Source organism: Musca domestica, unplaced genomic scaffold, assembly GCF_030504385.1.
Source record: "Musca domestica strain aabys unplaced genomic scaffold, Musca_domestica.polishedcontigs.V.1.1 2, whole genome shotgun sequence".
In the NCBI taxonomy this organism is placed as follows: domain Eukaryota; kingdom Metazoa; phylum Arthropoda; class Insecta; order Diptera; family Muscidae; genus Musca; species Musca domestica.
Window position 1 is genome coordinate 5,790,510 of NW_026712249.1, and position 25,214 is coordinate 5,815,723.

Here is a 25,214-nt window from a genome sequence, read left to right on the forward strand (position 1 = left end):
ATTGGTATCCAGAGATTTTGGTGGCCATTGTTGCGGTGTTAGTTCTACCACTTTTTGGAATTTCAATGGCTTTACCCCGAGCTCATTTTTCAATATTTGCCGAATGCAATATTGCGATATGTTCAGCTCACGAGTCATTTTTCGACCACTGCGACGCGGGTTTCGATCAAGTCGCTTCCTTACTTTTCGAATCATTACAGCTGATGTTGCTGTTATCTTCCGTCTACTTACTAGACTTCGGGCTACGCTGCCAGTATTACGGTAACGAGCGATGGTACGAGACACAAAAGATTTATTCACATTTAAATGCTGGAGTGCTCTAACGATAGCCACTTGTGGTTTTCCAGCCAAATATAAAGAAATCACACTATCACGCTTGAATTCCATCACGAATAACTTTTTTTCTTGAAAATTTTCACCAAAATGCTTTTTTATGCTCGCAAACAATATAAAGAGCTGTCACTGGAATAATTTTTACAGCTGTCGGATGAGTGGCTTAGAAATGACAGCAGTCTGAAATTGGTTACAGTTTTTTCATCTCATCCCGTATACCTAGATCAACTCATCGCGGCGACATAGGAATATCCTATGTGCAGGACCAATATTTCGAGGTGGTACATAATTGTTGGCCCAATTTAATTGAAAAATTTAAAATTACTTTCTGAAACTTTTTTTAAAACATGATTATTGCTTAATTTAAAAAAAAAAATATTATGATTTTTTAAAAATAAATGAAAATATCCAAAACTATTGCTAGAAAATATTATAAAACAGTCCATGAATTTTTCCTTAAAAATTCTTTCAAAAAAATCGCGAGTACTGCCTGAAAAATATTTGAAAATATCTGAGACTATTCCTCAAAAAAAAAACTGTTTTTAAAAAATTCTACCTTATTTCCTAAAATTATTTGAATAAAAGCTAAGAGTTTGCTTCGAAAATCTTTCGAAAAAAAACATACCATTATTTCTTAAAAACTAGGTATTTTGAAAAAATACATTTCATTTGAAATATAAAAAAATATTTCTTGAAAAAAATTTTGCATAAAAATATATACCATTATTACTTAAAATATTTTAAAATATATATCTATAAAAATATTCTTAAAAAAAATCCAGAATTATTGCTTACAAACGATTTAAAAAACCAAATCCACATTAAAAATATTTGTAAAAAAATCAAGACTGTTGCCTACAAATATTTCAAAAAAAAAACTAAATTAGTATTAAAAAATCAACGAGCATTGCTTTAAACATATTTTCAAAAATTAAAATTTTTGTATCAAAAAAATTTAAACATATTCGTTATTACAGCTTTTAAATATTAACAAAATATTCACTATTTTTTGGTATTACACTAATAATCATGAACCCTAAAAAAATGTTTTTTAAAAATAAAAAAACGAAATGTCACCACAATTTTAATTGCAAAATATTCTTCAAAACTATTCAATTGTTGGCATTTAGCCATTGTCGAACACTGTGCTGTTTTGTTTTGGGCTTTCTAAAAATGAGTTGTTCCATATACAGCTTTGTGGTTTATTGCCCCCACTCTGCCTCTCTCTGACGTATACAATCGCACTTATGTATTCTGACGTATCTGACGTATAGCTCTGGTGGCGAGAGGAGCACTCACACAGAAAGAATAGAAAAAAAAACGTTCAAAATGCTTTTCATCTTATTGTGGATCCACAATGTTTGAGGCGAGAGCGTATCAGCGGAATCACTCTTTGCCAAAGCTTTGTTGGAGAAAGATGTAAATAAAGAAGTAAATCATAAAAAACTACATTTTCTGTTTAAATTAAAACGATCTTCAACAAACCAAAAGCTACTACAAAGTAATTTGAAATTTAAAAGAAAAGAACACACACAAGAGCTGAAAGTAAGAAAATAAAAGACAAATTTGAAGAAGGTCCACAATAAAGGTAACAAACCAAGCAACCAACCAATCAACTGCCAAATATAGAATTGCAATGATTAAAGATCGTTTAGAGGAACTTAGAGAGGTGGGTAAGAGTTTGGATTTTTGAAAATAAAAATTATGATAACAATTATTATTATTTTTTCTTTAATATAGGAATCCAAACTGCTCCATGCCAAATCGTCGGACTCATTGTGCATTATAAATGAAGATGACATTGTGGGCTATATTAGCCATGAAAAAGCCAACGGAAAAGAACCCCTGCAGCCAGTTGCCAATGGGCGGGAGTTGGGGGAGGAGGAAGCGGAGGCGAATGAAGAAACGGAGTTTGTCATTATACCACATAATCCTGCCATGGAAGCCCTTTTGAAAGTGGTAAGTTGTCGGAATTGTAAAATTTAATTTTCTGAGGGTAATCTAAATTTAGTTTGAAACCTTTCGAAAAATTTGTTCTTCGTGAAATTTGTAGGAGAAATATCGTTTCAAGTGTGGTTTAATGGTTATGAAACAATTGTGTACTTTTATTTTGTTGCCGTAAGAGAATTTAAGAACAAGAACAACAAACAACAACAGCATAGAACCAAGTTAAAAATACAATTATTATTTGTCGTACCCTCAAGCCTTAAGTCACCACAGGCCAGCGGAAAAAAGTCCATAAATAAAATAGCGCGAGATTGATAGTTATTTCAAACAAATAACAAGGGTCTGCAATGAACTCTCAGATGTCGTTATAGGGTTAAAATTCTTAAAATTCATACCCATAGAGGAAAAATCGATATCGAAGTTATTGTTTGGAAGAGATACCAAAGAAAATTCCTTCATTAGGTGTTTTCAAGGTCTTCTACCAAAAAACAAAATAAAAGACCGGAAAATGAAAGAGCTGTAAGTAGTCTCCGAAAGTTATTTTGATACAGAAACACAAGAAGTTTGATGTTTTTGTTTATCGAAATATTGCCTTGTTTTATATTGGGTGTGTGAAGTTGAGAAAGAATCAAATACGTATTAAGAATTTTATAAGCATTTTGTTTATTTTTTGTTTTATTAATTTTGACCCACTGCGGGAGAGGTACCAGAACAGGTGTCACATTTTATGAGAGTTATAATCATTAAAAAATGTTTACCCTTTTTGGGGGAGATACCAGAAGGAGTGGACCGATATCTACTATCTTCACACAAGATCTTGTGATAGTAGAATTATTTAAATGTGTAAAGTTCAGAAAGGGTCATACGCTTATTTCGCATTTTATGAGCATTTTGGTTACTCAAAATGTGACCCCTTGGTGAAAAAGGTACCGCAAGGAGGGGTCCAACATATTTAATCTTCACCGATGATCTTGTGTTGATAGAAATATTGGGATGTGCCGAGTTTGAAAATAATTGATGTTAGTAAAATATTGGGACGTGTGAAACTTGGCGGGAACCGGATGTTTATTTTGGATTTTATGAAAGTTATAATTATTCAAAATGTTGACCAGTTGTGGGGGACGTACCAGAAGGAGTGACCGATTTATCCCACCTTCAAACCAGATCTCATGTTATCAAAAATGTTGGAATGTGCAAAATTTGAAGAGAATCCGATGCTTATTTCTAATTTTATGAAGGTTACAATTATTCAAAATTTTTACTCATTGTGGGGGAGTTACTCAATGGAGTGGACCGATATCGTCCATTTCCCATTTACAATGTTTGAATTGTTGTTCTATGTGGTAAATTATTTGGGGGAGGTGGAGGGGACAGACATTACCCATCTTCAAACTTGTTCTAAGTTTGATAATGACACTATGATATACAAAGTTTGGACCTTCAGAGTTACTGTATGCACCAGCCAGACAGATAGACGGAGCACCCCAAGATCGTCTAAGGTGACCTAGGGTCTAAAAGCGTTATTTCGATGAAGTATGGAAGCAACGAATGTCGGAAATATCATCCAATTTTAGAATAAGTTTAGAGTTGTTCGAATTAGTCACCTCTGGCACGAAGTATGTCCTTCAAACAGCCAATGAAACCGTCACACGCTGCCCGAATGTTGCTCTGCGGTATTTTGGCCCATTCCCGGTGAAGCACTTACTTGAGGTGATCGACACTTTGGTATTTTTTAGTGCCAACCTTACTTTCCAGACACAATAGTCCAACGGATTGGTATTCGGAGATTTTTCTGGCCATTGTGCGATGTTTTCTCATCGGAGAAAACCAAATTCGGCAGTTCGCCACTTTCGGCCAAGCGAAGCAACTCTTTAGCTCTTTTGAGTCTATTTTCTTTCTGTTGCGATGTAAGTTCTTGCACTTTTTGGAATTTCAATGGCGTTACCCCGAGATCACTTTTTTAATATTTGTCGAATTAATTATGTTTTTTTCATCTCGCCCTGTATATAGTAGCCAGGTTAAGTTCGTAAATTGGCTATGTGGGTCCACGTTTGGCTATGTGGTGGTGGTGATATGATTTCAGCGACATTATTTAACGGAATTATTTTAAATTTCATATTTAAAGTTCGTAATGGGTACTACAGCCTATGACAAAAAAATTTCGTATGCATGTTTACGTTTTCGTATATCCTCCATATAACCGTACCACCCGATATTCGATATTTTAATGATTTTAGATTCACTGAAACTGACAGGCCCACGTCTTCGTATAGTCCCCATATAACGGTTTCCACTTATGTGGTAGTTTTCGGATTTTTTTGTTTTAATTTTCAAGTTCCTTCTAAATGGTGGAAATGGTGGTGGTTAGCTGATTTTTTACTTGTTCAAATGTAAACTTTTTCAAGGTTTTCCCAAAAAAAAGTGTGATTTCTTAAATTCAATTCAATTTTTATTTTTCAAAAATTTATAATCGGATGCTCCCTTAGCGAAATACTGTGCGCACTAGACGGTCATACAAACATAGCAACATACGAGTATGTAGCTAGATCGTTTTCAAATGTCTTGAAACTAAAAATGTAAATCACAATTATCTATACATATGTATGATGAAAATCATGAACAAAAAAAAAAAAAAACTTAAGAAGCAAAACCACTTGACCCTTTTCTTTACTTCCTCATTGCATTCCCATTGGGAATTTCCCTAAAAACAATTGGCATCAGACAAAGAATGTTTTTTTCTTGTTTATAAAACCAAAACCAAAAAAAAAAACTTTGAATCAATAAAAAAAAGCCTGTATCATTTATAGTTGTTTGTATTGCCTTTTAAGATTTTTTTTTAGTTTCCAAAAATTGCAATAACAAATTTGTTCACTGCTGAATCATCATTTCAAAAAAACAAAAAATGTTTGAATCGCGGCAGCATTCACCTACCAAGTTGATCGGTATGTTACAATCAAAAGTTGTTATAAAAAATGTAATCAGCGTTAGAAATTAACGTGTTCCACAGCCTAAGCCCTATATGGAATTTCCTAAGCACCAAATTGTACACCTCAATCGCTTGCTTGCCCGTCAAATTTTTGTTTTTTTCCTGATTGATTTTTATTCACTTCTCGGCCTCGCTAGGCCGGAGGGGAAGTACCTTTGCAATAAACAAACAATGCTTTGTGTTGTTCACATGTAATGCATTGTGGGATTTACTCCGGATCCAAGCTGCATTTTAGGAGGCATGTATTGTGGTCGGGAAAAAAGCAAGCATGAACCTTTGTGTTTCATTCTCAGACAATTATCATATTTTTATATGATATGCCTACTTACATTTATACGTACGAATGTATGTATGTATGTATCTTTGCCACACAGTGTTTGGATACTTATTTACTATTTGTTAAATACAAACATGGTTAACTTGGATTTTGATATTTTACCCGCTCTGAATCTTACACTCATAGTTTATCGGAAAGAGATTGCATTACGAAATGCTTTGTTGTTTTTATTACGTGAAGAGGTTAATACACTCACGTGCATTTCGAAGTACTGCATCACGATAATAAAGAAAGCTAAAATAAGTTGCAAAATTGTTAAGATTTTAAATTGATCCATTTTTATTTCAGACTATTTGATTATTGTCTATTTCGTATCGGACCTACATATCACCTACCAGGTTTGAACTTGGTTACTTCCTTTACTGTATTAGAGATATGTGATAATTTTTAGAAAATGTTAAAATAGCGTGAGGTACCTAACATAATCGACCGAAATATTACATTTTCATATTTCATCTAATACAGATAAAGATATTGGTATGGGCAAAATTACAAGAAAATCGAACATTTATATCTACTTTTATGCGAAATCATAAATTCCATATTCATCCCAGGTTTCTGGTTGAGAGAAATATTTAGATATCGCAAGGTGTAAAGAATCACTGACTTGTTTCGCAAGTTATGACAGATATAAGGGGTTTGCAGTTATACATCACCTTCACAACCGATCTTGTGTTAGCAAAAATGTTTGTATGTGTGAAATTTGAAGAGAGTTGGATGCTTATTTTGCTTTCTTTGAGCGTTTGATTTTTCAAAATCTTGAAGACTATGTAGGGCAGGTACCGGAAGAAATGGTCCGATCTCTACCATCTTTATAACAGGTCTTGTGTTGATAGAAGTATTGAGATGTACCAAGTCTGCATGGAATCGGATGTTATCGGATGAACTATGAACTTCATGTATATCAAAAATGTTGACCTTTTGTGGGGGGAGGTACCAAAAGGAGGTTACCGATATATCCCATCTTCACAACAGATCTTGTGTTAGTAGAAATAATGAGATGTTTAAAATATGAAGAGAACCGAATGCTTATTTCGGATTTTATAATCGTTTTGGTTATTCAAAATTGTGTTCCTTTGGGAGGGAGGTACCAGAAGAAATGGTCAAATTCTACCATCTTTATAACAAATCTTGTGTTGATAGAAATATTGCGATGTACCAAGTCTGAATGGAATCGGATGTTAATTTCGTGTTTTTGAGTTTCATAAATATTCAAAATTTTGTCCCCTTGTGTGGGAGGTTTCAGAAGGAGCGGACCGATGTATTCCATCTACACACCAGACCTCGGTTTAAAAAAACTATTGTGATGTGTGTAATTTAAAGACAATCGGATAATTACATCACATTTTATTTGTGGGGGAGGAACTTGATGGTGTGGACCGATATTGTCCACTTTCTCATATGCCCTAGCACTGATGTACATATTAGGATTTGCGAAGTTGGGACAAATCGGATTTTGTGCACTAAATTATTTTCTTTGAAAATGTTGACATTTTGTGAAAGAGGTATTAGAAGGAGTGGACCGATATTGCCCATCTCCGAACTCGGTCTAAGTTTGATAATGATATTACAATGTACCAAGTTTGGATCAAATCGGATACTTCCTTCGAGAGTTATCGTGCCAGACCAGCCAGACAGACGGATGGGCGGACGGGCGGACGGACATTAATAGACCGACTTCCAATGTCCTGAAACGGATTTGGTCAAAAGAGACCTAGGGTCTAAAACCGTTATTTCGATGAAACACGTTTTGGCCGTATCAAATGATATACACCCTCTCTAGCGATATGGCTGATGGTATAAAAATAGAAATAAACACGATCGTTTTAATTTCTTGAATCAGAAGAAGCGGCTGAAGCTGGAATCTTAAAATTGTCCATGAGGGTCAGTCTTGACCGTTTTTGAAAAAGTTTATGAAAAGAACTAAAATTTACTATAAATTGAATAATTTGTGTTGGACAAACGGAATGAACCACTGATGGAGTGTAGGTTAGATGCACCAAAGGGTTTTTGGAAATTCGTAATTTCAGATACGAAAAGTTCTAAAATGGCACAAAACTTCTTAAATAATACAATTTGGTATTATGGGAACGGGTAAGAATCAAGGCTGGAAAGATATATGAAGGCGGTTTTGGAACTGTGTACTAATTGTGCGATCTGTATTAAATGGGACTGCATATGGAACAGTTTGGTTTAGGGTGGATGGATGGAACTGAAATTTCGAAGTTTTGTTAGTGGGGCCCCTGTTAATAACATTTGTTATTGGGTAAACAAATAGTGCTTGAAATCGGAAATTTGTAGCCTAGAGGTATGGAGGTAGTGTACTATAATTGTACGAAAAATACTGAATTGTACTACCTTTGTTATTGGGAGAAGGGATCTAGATAAAATTATGATGTGTTGGTATCTGGTTGTGTTTTTGTTAATGTGTGCTATACTTGGTCAAAAAGTACTACAAATTACCAAATTTTAGTGTGCATACTGTACTACATGTACATATTTGGAATAGTTTGGTTTATGGTGGACGGATAAAGAATTTTGACATTTTGTATTGGGGTCCCTGTTGGTGGTAGGTATGTGATAAAGATGTGGTTTGGAAAAATCTACTATAAGTGCACGAAAAGTACCAAATAGGCCTATATTTGGTACATTTAATTATTTGGTGAACAGATAGTGCTTGAAATCTGAAATTTGGTATTAGGGACGCTGTTTATGTGTAGCCTGGAGGTGGTTTCGGAAATGTGTACCATAATTGTACGAAAAGTACTAAATTTGGTGTTGGGTGAAGGAATAGAGATAATATTCTGAAATTGGATATAGATGTCGCAGTTGGTGTCCGTAGTTAAGAAATGGAGATGGTTTTGAAATATTCTAAAATTATGCGAAAAGTGCAAAATGTTACTAAATTTGGTATTGAGTAAGTGGATAGAGCTGGACGACATTTTATATTGAGATCTCCGTTGGTATCTGGTATCCATTGTTCAAAAAGTACTAAGTGGTACTAATTTTGGATCCCTTTTGGTGTGTAGGATGGAGAGATGTAGATTTTTTTTGGGATATGTGTACTAAATGTTTCTAAATTAGACATTGTGTGAAGGGATAGAGCTAAAATTCTGAAATTGATGTCATTGTTGGTTTCTAGGGTTTACATATGGAGACGTTGAAATAGTTTTGGACAAAAAATGGATGTGGGTTTATTGTGCAATGGGTTTACTAGTATCATCCTCGGTAAACTTCAAAATGAAAGATTTTGAAGACAAACAACTGATTGACCTACCGCTCACTCGTATTTATAGGTCCTACATGGAAGTATTCCCGAAACTTTTATCTAAAGATGAGGACCTAATCAAAAATCAAGAAGAAACAAACGAATGTATGTAAATAACAAATGAGACAGTTGTTATAAATACGAGCGAGTAAAAAAGAACAAGTACTAACGTCATAATAAGGACTAATATAGATAGTTCTACGCGGAAATATTTATTTTAAATTAATATAAACTAAAACATCTGAACTAAAGTCAAAATAAATCTAAGGAAGAAACTTGACAATATTCACAATTATTATCCATATTAACTTAAATCTTTTTTCCACTCTTCAAGTACTCCCAAATCCTCCAAGAATTCACTGTGATACAAAGCAATTTGGATAAAATGAAAGACATGGCTACGGCGAAAAATGCAAAGAACTTCAATGGTAAGTTATGGCCTCATTTTTTTTATAAATCGAACGACTCCCCCTAATGCAGCGATTTCTTTCCAGAAAAAGACTTTTACAATTTACGCCAAAGCAGTATTCTCATCGGAGGTAATATTATGAATAAATTCCAAACGCTGGAAACGAATCTGCCACAGTCAGACGATTTTACGACACTGGCGCGAATGAAACGAATACTCTACTATGGATTGTTTCAAAAGTATGTCGAAATATGGACGGAAATGGAAGAATTTCTACAGGAATATGAAAATAATTTGAAACGAACACTGCGAACCCAGTCGAGAATATGTAAGAAAATGTATTCCCACAAGGTTTTGAGGGTGTAAAAATACATTTTTTTTATTTTATATAGTGAATATTGAACTGAATGAAGAGGAAATCGAGACATTGGTCACCAACAAACAGACAAATTTATATACATGTAATGTAAGTAATAATCGAATACTTAGCCTACTTATATAATGAAGACCTTTATAAACTTGCATCAGGCTGACCTTTTTGAGGTTAATTTTCATACATTTAATGTCAAATCAATCAGAATTGAGTACATTATCACTGTAGAAGATTAAGTCTTAACAAGTGCTCAAATTTTCTCGATTTGAAATGAATTCGCCAGCGGGAGTACTTCAAGAGTATAAGAGTACTCCCCATTATTTTGTTTAATGTGAGAGTCCTAGGAAGTACTTTTGTTTGAAAAACAAGTAAAAAAGCGGCCGGGTCGATCTTTCAAAGAATTTGACAATTTTCAAAAATAATAATAAAATCCGTTAAAAGTTCTGTTAAACTCTTAAAAATACCGAATGTTGCCGTTATATTAGGGTCTATAAGACGACGTGGACCTGCATAGGCAACTTTTGTCATAAACCATTACAATACTCAAATGTGAAACTTGAATAATGTCGCTTAAATCACCAAAATACGAAAAAGGGAGGTATCATTATATGGGGGCTATACCAAAACGTGGACCTACATGACCCATTTTAAATACCAAAAGTCCTGCAGACATACTACTTCATTTCGTTCGGAAGCTAGAGTGATTTCCAAAGACGGGCGGACATCGCTAAATCGACATAGAATTGTATGCAGATCAAGAATATATATACTTTGTGAGGTCTAAAATGTATACTTCGAGGTGTTACAAACTGAAAGACAAACTTAATATACCCTCCATACTATGGCGGAGGGTATAAAAACTTAATATACCCTAAATACTATGGTGGAGAGTAGAAGCATACATAAACAAAATCGTGATAGAGCAACTCCTAAGAAAATTAAAGGATCAATTTCATTATCTGCAATTTTTCACTCATTTAGCTTTTTTAAAGAAGAAAACGTATTTTGAACAATCCCAAAACTGTTTATTGATGTTTTACTTGCAACAGAGAGTATGAGAAACAATCGAAAGTAAAAATGTTCGAAATAGAGTAAGAGTTTGCTTTCCTTTCCATTTTTTTATAGAGGAAATTTCAAAATTAAAGAGCACATGGTAAGAGAAGAATCTCACTCTTCAAACGGTTTCTGCTCTCACTCGAAAAGTAGCAAAGCTTACTCGCTCGATTTCTAATTATTCTCTCATGAGAACTCCCTTTTCGAATTCGGACGAGCGTACCGGAGATCGGGTATTAACAATTTCCTAACAGCTTAGTTAATTTTTCATTGAATGAATTCGAAAGAGTCACTAACTAACGACCGATCGATTCAAAACAAACCCCTTTCGAATTCGCATGTTTTAATAGGTTTTAAAGATCATAAATATTTCCTTTTAGATTTTAGAAGATACCGAACATGCGCGAAAAACCTTAAACGCCTTGACTGCCCGTCTGGGAGATCTGAAGAAATTGGAAAAATCTCTGGAAGAAGTACATGCTGTCTTTATACAACTGCAAACCTTAGTTGTGGAACAGGTGAGTTCTTTATTGAGAAAACTTGTATCAGATTCTACATATCTCTTTTCTCTTCAGAGTATGGTCATTCAAAGCATAGAAAAACATTATCTAGATGCCCGAGACTATGTGGAACAAGCAGCCGAAGAAATCAAAGAAGCTGAAGTTTTACAAAAGAAACGAATCAAGGTAAATCAAATTTTATAAAAGTCAAGTTCTAACAAATACCCCTCACCTGAATTAACTTATCTCTAAAATATACATATTTAGGTTTTAAAGTTTATTAAGGTATTTGAGTTTGAAACATTAACAGTTCGAATGCATGTATTTGTGTTTCATACCAAAGTAAAGCATATCATTTTTTTAATTTTATTGAATGGGAGGATAAAATGTCGGAAATAGTATCAAATTTTAGAATATGTTTAGATTTGTTCGAATTGGTCAACTTTGGCAAGAATTATGGCCTTCAAACGGCTAATGAAACCGTCACACGCTGCCCGAACGTTGCTCTGTGGTATTTTGGCGCATTCCCGGTGAAGCGCTTGCTTGAGGTGATCGTCACTTTGGTATTTTTTAATGCCAACCTTGCTTTCCAAAATAATCCATACACAATAGTCCAACGGATTGGTATCCGGAGATTTTGGTGGCCATTGTGAGCTCGAAATGAAGCGAGTAGCCTCATTTTGTAACCATTCTTGGGTGGCGCGTGCTGAGTGCGATGGTGCTGAGTCCTGTTGGAATGTCGAAGGTCTTCAGCCAAAATGTTTGAGTCCCCAAGGCTTTAATACACCCTCCAGAATATTTTCGCCATAATATTCGGCATTTATTCTGGTGCAACGGTCAATTAATACGAGTGGAGAACGACCATCGGCTGTTATGGCGGCCCACACCATCACCATGGCCGGCGCTTGAGTTCTGGACGAGTGGCTTGAAAATTACAGCAGTCTGAAGTTGGTTGCAGTTTTTTCATCTCACCCTCACCCTCTCTTATCTTTCAGGGGATAAAGTGTTTAGAAAGAACTTCTAATATGGATTTTAAGACAATTCCATGAAACAATTTAGCTTAAATCATCAAAATACCGAATATCGGGGCAATACGATATCGATAGCCCAACTTCGAACATGACCTACCTGCAGACAAAAGAATGCTCTGTGGAAAATTTTAGCTTCCTATCTTTATTCGTTTTAACTCTAGCGTGATTACAACAGACGGACGGACTGACAGGGCTAAACCTTTTTTGGGTCTAAAATTATTATTTCGATGAGTTACAAATGGAATGACGAACTAATATACCAATACAATAAAAAACATACTATGTATGTTGGAGGGTATAAAAACAAACTAAGATGTTTCCAGGATTGTACCGCTGAGAAAACTCGCCCAGTCCAGCGATACGTAAGCTGACTTTTGATTGATCAATTTATCGATCTTTCAGCTGAAGTCGACTTTTGTCTATGGTGAAAATCACGAAATCAGATTTTGAAATGCATTTTCGATTCATATACAAGCGAATGAAGTGCTTTTTATTTAAATCTCTCTTCTTGCGATAATGCCCACCAAGAAGTCTAACAATCGATCTTATGCTCAATTCGATAGAACTATAACTCAACAAAAAATTTAAAACAGATAGCCTCATCTTCATTATTTTTTATTTTGTAATCCATCAAATTCTTTTATGCAGGTGATGGGTGTTTGTTGTACATAATAAAATTTTAAATTTAGTCTCAGATCGGAAAACCTTATTCCAATACTAATCAAAACTCCCTTCTTATTCCCTTTCAGAAAAAATTCATCCTTATTATATTCTCATTAATTATATTATTTATTGTTATATTATTAGTCTTCCTTGTATAATAAAATATATAAAATATTTAGGATTCATATACGAAATTCACCCTGTCTATACTGTTGTCGAAATATTATATTAGTATTATTATAAAATTACATTTTATACAAAAAGTATATGCAGAAAAAAAGAAATCATGTAAATATATTTATAAAAGAAGTAAATAAAAAATAACTACATGTTTGTTGTAGTTTTGGCACATCTTCCTTATTTTTAAACGGACAAAGAGAACTGTTCGCAGAGAGGTAGTAGATGGAGGAGGTCATGAAGTTATAGAGAATGCCAACGAAATGGGTAAGTATTGGCAAAATCGAATTTGAATATTAATAAAAATAATAATAAAATAATAAATAAATTCCTAATTTAACAGTAGAACACTGTTTTGTATTGGAGCAAGACGAAGTATCCTAAGGGAATTCCATGGCATGAAGATAATATGGACTATTTTGGAAATAAACGAAAAGCGCAATATCTAAGCGGTTTCGAATGCACATGTGTGACTCCACCATAAATATCAGCGTGAATGATTATTTTGCTGTAATAAAGATATCTTATTTAGACAATATAAATTCCATTTATGATGAAACTCGAATAACATATCGGTCATTTTTATTTCAAAGCTATTGAAAAAAGGCTTAAAATCTGGGACATAGAATAGGGGACTAACAGTCTCTTTGGAGTAGGTTCCGAAGGAATAAATATGATATAAATATTGTGATGTGCCAGGTTTGGACCATATTAGTTACTTCTTTCAATTTATGTATATGAGATATGTGATAATTTTTAGAAAATGTTAAAATGTGTGTGGTATATAGTCGACCGAAGTATTCCATTTTCATAATTCCTGTAATACACATAAAAATACTGACATGGGCAAAATTACTAGAATATCGAACATTTATATCCAATTTTATGCGAAATCATAAATTCCACATACATCTCAGTTTTTTGGTTGAGAGAAATATTGAGATATAGCAAGTTGTAAAGAATCGCTGTTATGACATAAATAAGAAATGATCCGATCTCTACAAGAATAAATGGTCCGATCTCCACAATCTTTATAAGAGATCTTGTGTTGATGGAAATATTGAGATGTACCAAGTCTGATTGAAATCGGATGTTAATTTCGCGTTATATGAGCTTCGTGAATATTCAAAATTTTGACCCTATTTGGGGGAGGTACCACAAGGAGTGGACGCATATATTCCATATTCACAGCAAATCTAGTGAGAAATAATGGGATGTATGAAATATGAAGAGAGCCGGAGGTTTTTTTTCGGATTTTATAAGAGTTATAATTGTTCAAAACTTTGACCCTTTGTGGGGGAGGTACCAGAAGGAATGGTCCGATCTCTACCTTCTCTATAACAGATCTTGTGTTAATAGAAATATTGAGTTGTACCAAGCCTAAATGGAATCGGATATTAATTTCGCATTATATGAGATTCATTAATATTCAAAATTTTGACCCTTCGTGCGGGAATTACCAGAAGGAGTGTACTGAGATTACCATCTTCACAAAAGATCTTGGGCTAATAAAAATATTGTGATATGTGTAATATGAAGGCAATCGGACTCATACATTACATTTTATAGAAGTTATAATTATTCAAAATGTTGACCTTTGTGGGGGAGGTACTTGATGGAGTGGACCAATATTGTCCATTTTCGCAACTGATCTAGCATTGATGTAAATATTGGGATTTGCAAAGTAGGAAAATATTTTTTTGCGCTTTGTGAGGGAGGTACCAGATGGAGTGGACCAATATTTCCCATCTCCGAACTCGATCTCTTCGAGAGTTATTTTACGCACCAGCCAGACAGACGGACATCTCTAGATCGACTCCAATTGTCCTGAAACGCATTTGTTCCAAAGAGACCTAAAACCGTTATTTTTATGAGGCCAGTTTTGGCCTATCAAATGATATACACCCTCTGTAGCCATATGGCTGGGGGCATAATAAACAAATACACAATTGCATACACAATTTTCTGTCATACGTTGAATTACCATTACGGGCTTCAAATACGAAATTTGGAAAAACTACGATGAATAATGTCTCTAAAATCACAAAAAATACCGAATATAGGAAGGTGTCGCTATACGGAGGCTATGCGTCGCTAAAATCATCAAAATAACGAATATCGAGGGTTACCGTTGTATGGGGACTATACGATGTCGTGGACCTATATAGACAATTCTCCTCCAGAGGGTAAAGTACTAAGAAGGAACTTCTTGTGTGTATTTTCAGACAATTCCATTTCAAAATGTGTCTAAAATCATCGTTACCAAATCGTTATTTGGGTGCTATACGATATCGTGGATCGATATAACCCATCTTCGAACTTGACCTGCCTGCAGACAAAAGGCTGATCTGTGCAAAATTTTAGCCGAATTCGTTTTGACTCTAGCGTTATTAAAAAAAGGGACGGACGGTCGTCTTAGAATTTTACGCTGGTCAAGAATATATATACTTTTTTAGCACTAAAACAATTATTTTGATGAGGAATTATTTTGAATGACGGAATGACGAACTTAGCATACCTTCTATGATATGTACGGTGGAGGGTATAAAAGTACAGAAAATATATACTTCTGTCTAGCCGAGACCATTCGAAAGAAGGTAAGTAGGATTCGGAGGAGTGAACCATGTGAAAAAACCGGCGGTCCACGATATCGATATGTCGGATCCAGGGATAATATGTTGCATTTGCGATTTTCAAGAGTAATTTTTCCAGTAACTTTTCCTGATGAAAATATATGTAATCTATTAACAGCAGCAGACGAGGATGAGATAAAATTTTGATTTCAATTTTTGCTGATTTCTTGCACTTAAATTGTAAATTAGGGTTCAATAACGACACAAATGTTGGGGTTAATGGAAATTATGCGCTAAGGAATTAGTACTTAATTCTACAATTAATACATTGGTATCCATTGAAATTTTCATTTTAAAATGGTCCACCCTTTCACGCAATATTCCATCCAATTACACGTCATTAATTGTGGTTGTTTCTTTTTCCACAAACCACAAATTATAAATATTTTCTTAATCAGACAATTAATGGGGGTTTTCGAAAGCACTTTATGTCATTTACAAATTGATTATTGAAAAGAAAACGCATCATGATCAAAGACCGCTTAAAGGAACTGAAAGGGATTGCATCCAATGGAGATACATCAGAAGTCGATGGGGCAGAGGATTATGTTTGTGTCGATTTGCCCACTGAAAAAGGTCCCTCGTTTATTGAACCATTAATTAAAAGGGTAAGTTGAAGAATTTTTTTTTCATAATTAGGTGGCTATGTACTTCTGGAATACACTATCTAGAACATCACCTCAAAGGTACGTGAAGGAATATTTAGTTCGCCAACTTTATTGAATTTTGCTATAAATGTTAAATATTAATCTAGTAAAGAACAACATTTTTGTGTTTCTTCTTCGAGACAAGAAGACACTGCTCCCAGTGCCTAGCTAAGTCCGCAATATTTAACCACCCAGACAGCTGAATAATTGTTGCGAACTTATTGCCTTATTTATTTTCAGAGCTCAAATTTGCTCAATTTAACTCGCTAGTTTTTTTAACTAGATACCTCGCTAGTTTTTTTTCACTAGCTGGACTCTTTTTAGACTCCTCTCTTTCGTTTTTTATTTGTTAGAGAACTTGCGAGCGATCACGTTTGAGTGAGGTGGGATGGGGAACCAAAATATTCGAAATAGAGTAAGTGTTTACTTTGTGAGGGAAATCGAGTGGAAAATATTTTTTTGTTGTGCTGTGGAAGTGGTATCCAAACGCAAGGAGAGAAAAAAACTGCAGAAGCAAAATATTGAAAAAGGCCGTTTGATTTCATCTACAAAAATAACAAAAACAACCGCACTTGCATATACGTCGTTGGTAAAGATTGGCGACAAGGCCATTGGTTTTTGTTTCGTTGGCAGCATTATACAATAATACAAAAAACCGCATCATTCAAACATTCTTGGGATTTAAAATCTTGAATGAAAATTTTTTAAATCTTTCACAAAACTAATTTCATAACAAACTCTGAACGGTCTGTAATCCAATACGAAATCCAATCAAATGTGTGCTTTTAATGTACATATAAAATTGAATTTTAATATATAAAATGAAATTTCAAAAATTAGTACGAAATAAAGGCTATTAAGGCAATTATAGAACATAAATTTTTTCCGGTGCCATCTTAACTCTACGGTGCCATCTAAAATCTACGAAAAGTGAAGTTGTACAAAGAGGTTGTACACAAAGTTGTATCGTTTGTGGCCGAAGCATACAACTTGACAACTCTCCAGGTTGTACCAACGGTTGTATCGTGTGTAGCTTGCATAAGAATATTTATTTAAAAATCAATTTATTTTTTCAAATATTTTTTACAATGTTTGACTGGATTCCCCAACGATATTCCGAAACCTAAAGTTGGGAATTCACTCGATTTCGAGTGAATTTTACTCCCACAATAAATAGAGAAAAGCATAATCGCATTTATTCTCTTTTTACTATCAGAAGTACGTCCGCATTTCGTAGTTCTGTTTATTTTTTAAGTTCCGTTTATGCTTTTAATCTGGTGCCATCTTTCCTCATTTACCACACAGAAATAAATATGGTACTAGTTTTTGCAACCTTGCATTTGAAGTACATCTATTCATCTATATTTAAGAGAGTGAAGTAAAGAGTAAGTAAGTGGCTGACCAGGCGGATCCGCTGAAGTTATAGAGAGTTTATATATAGAGTTTATAGCTAAAATCTTAAGAACTCGCATAATAACCAGTGTGTATGCTGGTTACTTGAAAATACGTTTTTATACCCTCATTCATATGACTAGAGAATAAAGGGTTCAGACCCTAGGTATCTTTGAAACATTTGAAGTTGATCAAGCGATGTCTGTCTGTCTCATGCGTAGGAGTATCTAATTGGGTCCAAACTTGGTAATACTATTATTATACTTAGATCAAGTTCAGATATGGGCAATATCGTTGAACACCTTCTGATACCTTAACATTGATTTCCATTCAGACATAGCACATCTCAATATTTCCACTAACACAAGATCTGTTATAAGGATGGTAGATATCGGACCATTCCTTCTGGTACCTCCCCATCAAAGGGTTCAAAATGTTCATAAAACACGAAATAATAATCCAACTCTGTTCATATTTTACTCATCCCATTATTTGTACTTACACAGAATATGTTGTGAAGATGGGATATATAGGTCCACTCCTTCTGGGACGCCGAAATTAAGATTCGATTCCATTTAGACTTGGTACATCTCAATACTTCCATGACTACAAGATCTTTTATCTGTCATAACTTGCGGAACAAGTCAACGATAGTTTGAAATGGTGGAGGGTAATAGCCCCTAAATAACGATAAATTCTGATTTTCGGTATTTTGAAGGTAGCAGTCCAATTTTGGATATTTCGGCTTCTTTGTGGGGATATTAACTTCTTTCAGAAAGCATTAAAATAGGTATAACCCCTATATAGCGGAACTTCCAAATTTTAGGGATTTTAAGGATAGTAAATTTGTCATATGTCAAGTTTACACATTTCTAACAAAAATGAAAATAAAAATATAAAATAAGTTCCCTTTCTCTCCCCATTTTAGTATGTCGACATTTTAAAGGAATTTGAGCTAATGAGAGAAAATATCAACAAATTAAAATCCATGTTGGAAGCGAAAAACTCTCACCTATTCAATGGTATGATCTATATTAAAGCTATTATTTCGGAAGAGATTAAACAATTTCCCAACTTTCTTTCAGAGGATGAATTCACTAAAGTTCGCCAGACAAACCTACAAATTAGCAATCGTTTGATAGATCGATTTAAAAAACTTGAATCGAAGCTTCCCAAGGCAAATGATTTTCGAACTCAGGCCCGCATGCAAAGAGCTCTTTACTATGGATATTTTCACGAATATGCTGTGTTGTGGACCCAACACGAAGAGGTTCTGCAAAAGTACGAACACAATTTGAAGAGAAATCTACAAATGCAGTCGAAAATTTGTGAGTATCTATACCAGAGCTAAGTAAAATAATATTATGAGATCATTTACCATCTTGAATTGAACTATACAAAACAAGTGATTTTATTTAAATAAATGTTTTTTTAATTATTCTTTTTTCAGTGAATTGTAACCTGACTGATGAGGAAATTGAAACTTTGATTGAAAACAAACAAACTAGTCTGTTAATGGATAATGTAAGGAAATACTCTGAAACCTTAGTCTCGTAATTCGGGATTCGCCGAAAAGAAGTTCATGAAAGAAAATCACTGGCATTATTTTTCTCTTTAAATTTCTGTCTTAAACATTAATTTAGTTTTTCTTTCATTCTGAAGTTGGAGTTAGGAACTAGGACCTATTCTTCCCTGTTTCACCCATATATTTTTCAGATTTTAGCCGACACCGAGGAGACCAAAAAACAACTAAAAGAAATAAAAGATCGTTTAGACGATCTATTGAAATTGGAGAAATCCATCGGCGAAGTACATGGATTATTCTTGCGTCTACAGAATTTGGTTGTGGAACAGGTAGGTTTTACCCCACAAAAATATTGGTGGATAAAAATATTTCCATTTCTTTTGGGGGGTGGTAAAAGGGTGAAGTAATGCAAAGCATTGAAAAACATTTTGATGATGCTCGTGACCATATCGCTGAGGGTAATGCACAGATTAAGATAGCCGTTGCTCTGCGCAAGAGAAATATTGTTGTAAGTACAAATTGTATAGACAATTTTAGTTCAGAATAATGATTCGCATTAATTTTTCAGACCAAAACTAAATTAATTATTATTGGTGGAATTTTGTTGCTGCTTATCTTGCTGTACATCATCAACAGTTTCCACTGTTTTATGTTCTGCAAGAAAAAGAAATAATCAACGAGGATCATGCTATGATTATTGACAATTCTGTAGACATTAAGAAAGCGAGAATAAACGATTTTTAAAAAATAATTTTTTCACCAGATAATATTATTATATATAATAACTATATATTAGAATTAATAAGGTAGCAAAAAGCAATCATATATTTGAAATGTTTCTAAAAGGTATGCATTTGCCAACATCTAACAATGTTTATTCATAAATCCTAATCAGAGATGGATTGGATGGATCTATGAGGTTATATTTGGCAAAGTAATTATAGAAAATACAGAAAACGGAATATCTAGGGTACAATTATCGGGGGGAATGGTACCCTAGATATTCCGGGAATTGTGCAGCAATGTAGGAAGCAGCCGAAAATTTTTCAAAAACATGTAAGCAATCAGCTGATTTGTCAGAACAAAACAATTTGTCTGACATTAAAAATTGTTTTTTTTTAATAAAAGGATCTTGATTCGAAAGGAATTTGAAAAATGTCAAAAAATATCGCTCAATAGAAAGCCTTTATATGGAGGCTCTACGAAGAACTGGGCCTGTATAAGTAACTTTTTGTCATAAATGAAAACTCTTATATGGGGGCTCTACGAAAACGAGGACCTGCATAAGTAACTTTTTGTCATTGACTGTAGTACCGATTCCGAACTTCAAATACTCAATTTAAAACAATTCCGGTGAATAATGTCGCTAATATCATGAAAATACCGAATAACGGAATCTACCGTTGTATGGGGCTATATAGAAAATTCTCTTTCAGGGGTAAAGTACTCACAGAGAACTCCTTGTGTAGAATTTCAGACAATGCCATTGAAAAATGTGACTAAAATCATCAAAATACCGAAGGTCGGGCGATACAGTTATATGAGGATATACGATATCGTGGACCTATATAGACAATACTCTTTCAGGGGGTAAAGTACTCAGAAGGAATTCCTTGTGTGGATTTTAAATCAATTCCATTGAAAAATGTGGTAAAAATCATCAAAATACCCAATATAGACCATTTTTTCAGGAATTTCTTGTGCAGAATTTAAGATAATTTTATTGAAAATGTGGTTAAAATTGTCAAAATACCGATTATCGGGAGTACTGTTATATGGGGCTATACGATGTCGTGGACCTATATAGAAAATTCTCTTTCATGGGGAAAAGTACTCACAGAGAATTACTAGTGTAGAATTGCAGACAACTCCATTGCAAAATGTGTCTAAAAACATCAAGTACCAAATATCGGGGGGTAACGTTATATGGGTCATTCGATATCGTGGACTGATATAGCCCATCTTCGAACATGACCTGCCTGTAAAAAAAAACTGATCTGTGCAAAATTGTAGCTTCCTATTTTAATTTGTTTTGAATTTAATTTAGCTTGATTACAACAGACGGACAGGGCTAGATCATCTTAGTATTTTACGCTGATCAAGAATATATACTTTTCTTCTCCAAAAAAAAAACATTAACACTCTGTTCCAGAACCTGCAGAATCTACTATTCCGTAATTATTTTCGATATCATAAAGGGAAAATCGGTTATCGTAGTAAAACGTTCCACATTCTTGCAGTTCTGGAACAGACCATAGACTTGCAAATTCTAAAATTAACATGTTTTCAAATTTGCATCCACCCGTATTCTTCTGCCATGATTGCAAGAAGAAAGTTGTCCCAAAAGAGTTTTCAGTAAAACAACTGTCAACATTTCTCTCTCGAATCACTCTTTTTGACAATGTACCACTCATAACCAAAAACAAATACACACACTCATACGATGTCTATTTTTTCAAAACAGAAATACTATATGCCATTGCCAAACTTCAGTTAATTTTTCTAGCATTTCTTGTCGAAATGCAATCAAGTCTGAAATACAACAACCTCCCTAGCCCAACACAACTCTAGTAACTTCATCTCGAAAACTCACCTTGAATTTCTTACGCTCTCATATTAAAAATCTCCTTTCTCTCATCTTGCCGTGGCCGAGTAACGAACGAATGGAAACGGATGTGCGAAATAGACGTCGAAGCTGACGCTGCTGTCGGCGTTAACGACGACACACACATTTTTTTATTTAATTATTTTATAAAGCTTAAGACACAACTTAACTCCCGAAATTACAATGCGCGCAAACGGACACTCGACGAGAAAAAAACTCCTAGTAAACTAAACGGATGTGCGAAACAGACAACAAAACGATCGTTGCCGGTGACGTTGACGGCGACAGAGAAATTTTAGGATTAACTTTTTCTTATTAACACACACAACAAATTATAGGACATATTTCAAATAAACACTTTTCACATGGCTAATTATACAAATATTTATTGGTGAGGCCGTTGCCAAAGCTTAAAACACCACTTAACACCCGAAATCACTATACGCGTAAACGGACGCCCGATTAGAATAAAAGCCCGGAATAAACGACACGAATGGAAACGGATGTGCAAAATAAGCCAACAAAGTGAACATGGCTGACGACGTTAACGACGGCAGAGAAATTTTTATAACGAGCAACATATTTGGGATCACTTTTTCTTATTGACAGACACAAGAAATTTTTTGAAATATATCAAATAATCACTAATAACACCACGAATTATCCAAATATTTGTTGGCGAAGCGGTTTTCAAAGCTTAAAACACAATTTAACTCACAAAACCTCGATACGCGCGCAAACGGACGCCCGATTGGAATAAAAGCCCGGAATAAACTAAATCAGAGTTGCCGTTATGTTGGAAAATATGTTCACAGCAAGATGTATTAAATAAGGTGACGTAAGGTGGGTTTCAAATATATATTTTACAAAACAAATTTGTTCTTAAACATGACACGACTAGATACAGGCTGATAAATCTGCGTTTAGAGAAGACAATTTAAAAGAGTTAATTTATCAATTGTCAGAAGAAAAAAATTATTCTTGTGACGTAGAAGTCTCGACAATTACAAAAACAATTGTAAAAACATCGATGAAAAGCTTAGGGTTTGTTCTTATTAACCGCTTGTTTGTTTGTTTATTCCATCGTACAATTAAAAGGTAAGAGAGAGCTTCTAGCTGATTAAAATGTTTTCTAAGTGCGCCCGACTTCTGCCAATTTTGTGTATGTATTAATAGTTTGGAAAAATAAAAACAAAGTTATTAACCTGTTTTACCATGGAATTGAAAGATTGAACAGTTTAGATCATATTTTTGAAAGGAAATATATAAAGAGATATTATTCGGTACCGCTTTTAGAGGGTATAAAAGTCAAGTAAGAATATAATCTATAACGGACAACTAAAATATCAGTTTGATGAGTCATGTAAGACTTAATTATGGATTGGTAGAATGAAACCAAAGAAAAAATATGAAGACAATATCACGCCTTGTTTACTACAATACAGGTAAATGATTAAATGCGTTACAAGAAATTGTCAGTGTAAGCTTTCGTTTCAGTACAGCAGGTATTGTCAAGATTTTGCCAATTTTTTAATTCTTAAGTCTTCGGCCGACTCATGGTAGAATCAAGGAGGTAGAGTCATGCAATCATATTTTTACATTTTTTTTTCAAAAATTATTCATTTGACAACATCTCATTGTCAAAATTTGTATTTATAAATCCATTGTACATATACAAATCAGAGATGGGAACTTGTTTTTATGTAGTGAAATGTGACAATGTAAATTACAGAAAATGCAGAAATTGGAATGCTTTTTGGAAATGACTTTACCTTCTTAATTTTACCATGGGCTGACTTCTTCGGAAAAGAACAAAGGATCGTAGGGTCAAAATCGAACTAAGTCAACCTAAAACTCCTTTGATCTTTTACGAAGAAGCCAACCAGTCAAAAAAGCCTTTTTTAACACCAACGAAAACATTTCCTTAAGATAATTAAATATATTTTTTTATATGTTCAAGTCCAAGAACAGATAAATAAATTTGGTATTCCTGAGATATGGAATGTAAAACTGTTTTTACTTGCCAAGGACCACCGAAAATAAAAGAACATTTATTATTTTTGTAAAATCCGCCGCTCGTCATACGAAAATATTTTAGATATGAAAATAGACTTTATTTGAAAAATAACAAAGTCGAATTCGTCAGAAAAGGGTTGTCATATTCAATATAGCAAATCAGTTTACCTTTTCTGAAAATAGAAACAAATAATAAAAAAAATAATGTTTGTAATTGAAAAATATAACAATTGGGAGTATATGGAAAATGATAAATTTTTACAACATATTAGTTGATAGATTTTAAGATATAGACTTGACGTATTTGAGTAATACGGACGTACAAAACATTGTACCATTGTGTAAAAGTTGAAAACATGTATGCGCTACGTCCAAATTTAAGTAACGCTGTTATATATGTCATTGCAAAACAATAATCGTAGACTCATTAGCTAAATCGAATATGGCAACCCTTTTCTGAAGTACCCGACCATGTAATTTTTCAAATAAAATTAATTTTCATATCTGAAATATTTACGTATGACAAGTGGCTTATTTTGCAAAAATAATATTTTATTTTCGGTGTGACTAGGCACGTAAAAAAAGTTATATATTCCATATCTTATTTAAACTTAAACCTATAAAAATAGAGATTTAATACCCATTGCTGTAATGAATATAATGTCAATTGGACTGAAAATTCGGGATTACAATCTTCCAACAGTATTTTAGTAAAACATACAAAATGGTACTTTGAAACAAAATTCTACCATTCCATAATCAAGACTTACATGACATAAAAAGGCTAATATTTTAGCTTGAATATTCTCTCATACCCTCTAAAATGCGTGAAAACAATAAAAAATATTTTGTCGGAAATAAAACTACATTTCTTGCCAGCTGTACGCTCGTATTTAAGGACGGACTACAATATTTAAATTTGAAAATTTATGGTTATAAAATAAAATAAATTGTAATCGTATAATTGTATGAGAGTACTTCTGTAATTGTGCCATGGTAGAATAATACAGATAGTCTCATCGACACAGCTGCTGGGACAATGAACTGTCAAACCAATTTTGGAATTAAAATTTTTGAATGAAAAACTATTTAAATTTGTAAGAATAGTTGAAAAATGCTTGTGATAACAACCTGCAATTTGCATCGTATAAGAAAAAATATGAAGATGTGCTTATTTTTAACAAAAAATTTAAAAAAAATTGACATATCAATGTTCACTAGCATTGATGCATCTACCTGCATTCTTCTACCATGAATTGTGGCATGAATATTTGCTTATAACGAGTGTCACATTTTGCAAAAAATAATAAAAAATAAAT

At 33.8% G+C, this 25,214-nt stretch overlaps 2 protein-coding genes across 5 annotated transcripts; both read left to right on the forward strand.

Moving 5' to 3' along the window:
• The first annotated feature begins 1,660 nt into the window (after positions 1-1,660).
• On the forward strand, positions 1,661-13,645 carry LOC101892440 (syntaxin-4). 4 transcript variants are annotated; one of them, XM_059121709.1, is made up of 9 exons: positions 1,661-2,006; positions 2,074-2,292; positions 9,206-9,299; positions 9,366-9,608; positions 9,673-9,746; positions 11,087-11,224; positions 11,282-11,392; positions 13,242-13,344; positions 13,421-13,645. In XM_059121709.1, the coding sequence occupies exons 2-9, from the start codon at positions 2,272-2,274 to the stop codon at positions 13,459-13,461; spliced, it is 825 nt and encodes a 274-aa protein (XP_058977692.1). In that variant the 5' UTR covers positions 1,661-2,006; positions 2,074-2,271; the 3' UTR covers positions 13,462-13,645. The 4 variants fall into 4 exon arrangements, with proteins under 4 accessions (XP_058977692.1, XP_005181732.2, XP_005181733.2 ...); XM_005181675.4 differs by having other exon boundaries at positions 1,662-2,002; XM_005181676.4 differs by having other exon boundaries at positions 1,662-2,002; positions 13,424-13,645.
• Positions 13,646-16,162: 2,517 nt separating this feature from the next.
• On the forward strand, positions 16,163-20,025 carry LOC101893196 (syntaxin-4). Its single transcript, XM_005181680.4, has 7 exons — positions 16,163-16,318; positions 18,678-18,771; positions 18,835-19,077; positions 19,200-19,273; positions 19,466-19,603; positions 19,672-19,782; positions 19,843-20,025. The coding sequence occupies exons 1-7, from the start codon at positions 16,178-16,180 to the stop codon at positions 19,945-19,947; spliced, it is 906 nt and encodes a 301-aa protein (XP_005181737.1). The 5' UTR covers positions 16,163-16,177; the 3' UTR covers positions 19,948-20,025.
• Positions 20,026-25,214: the final 5,189 nt, after the last annotated feature.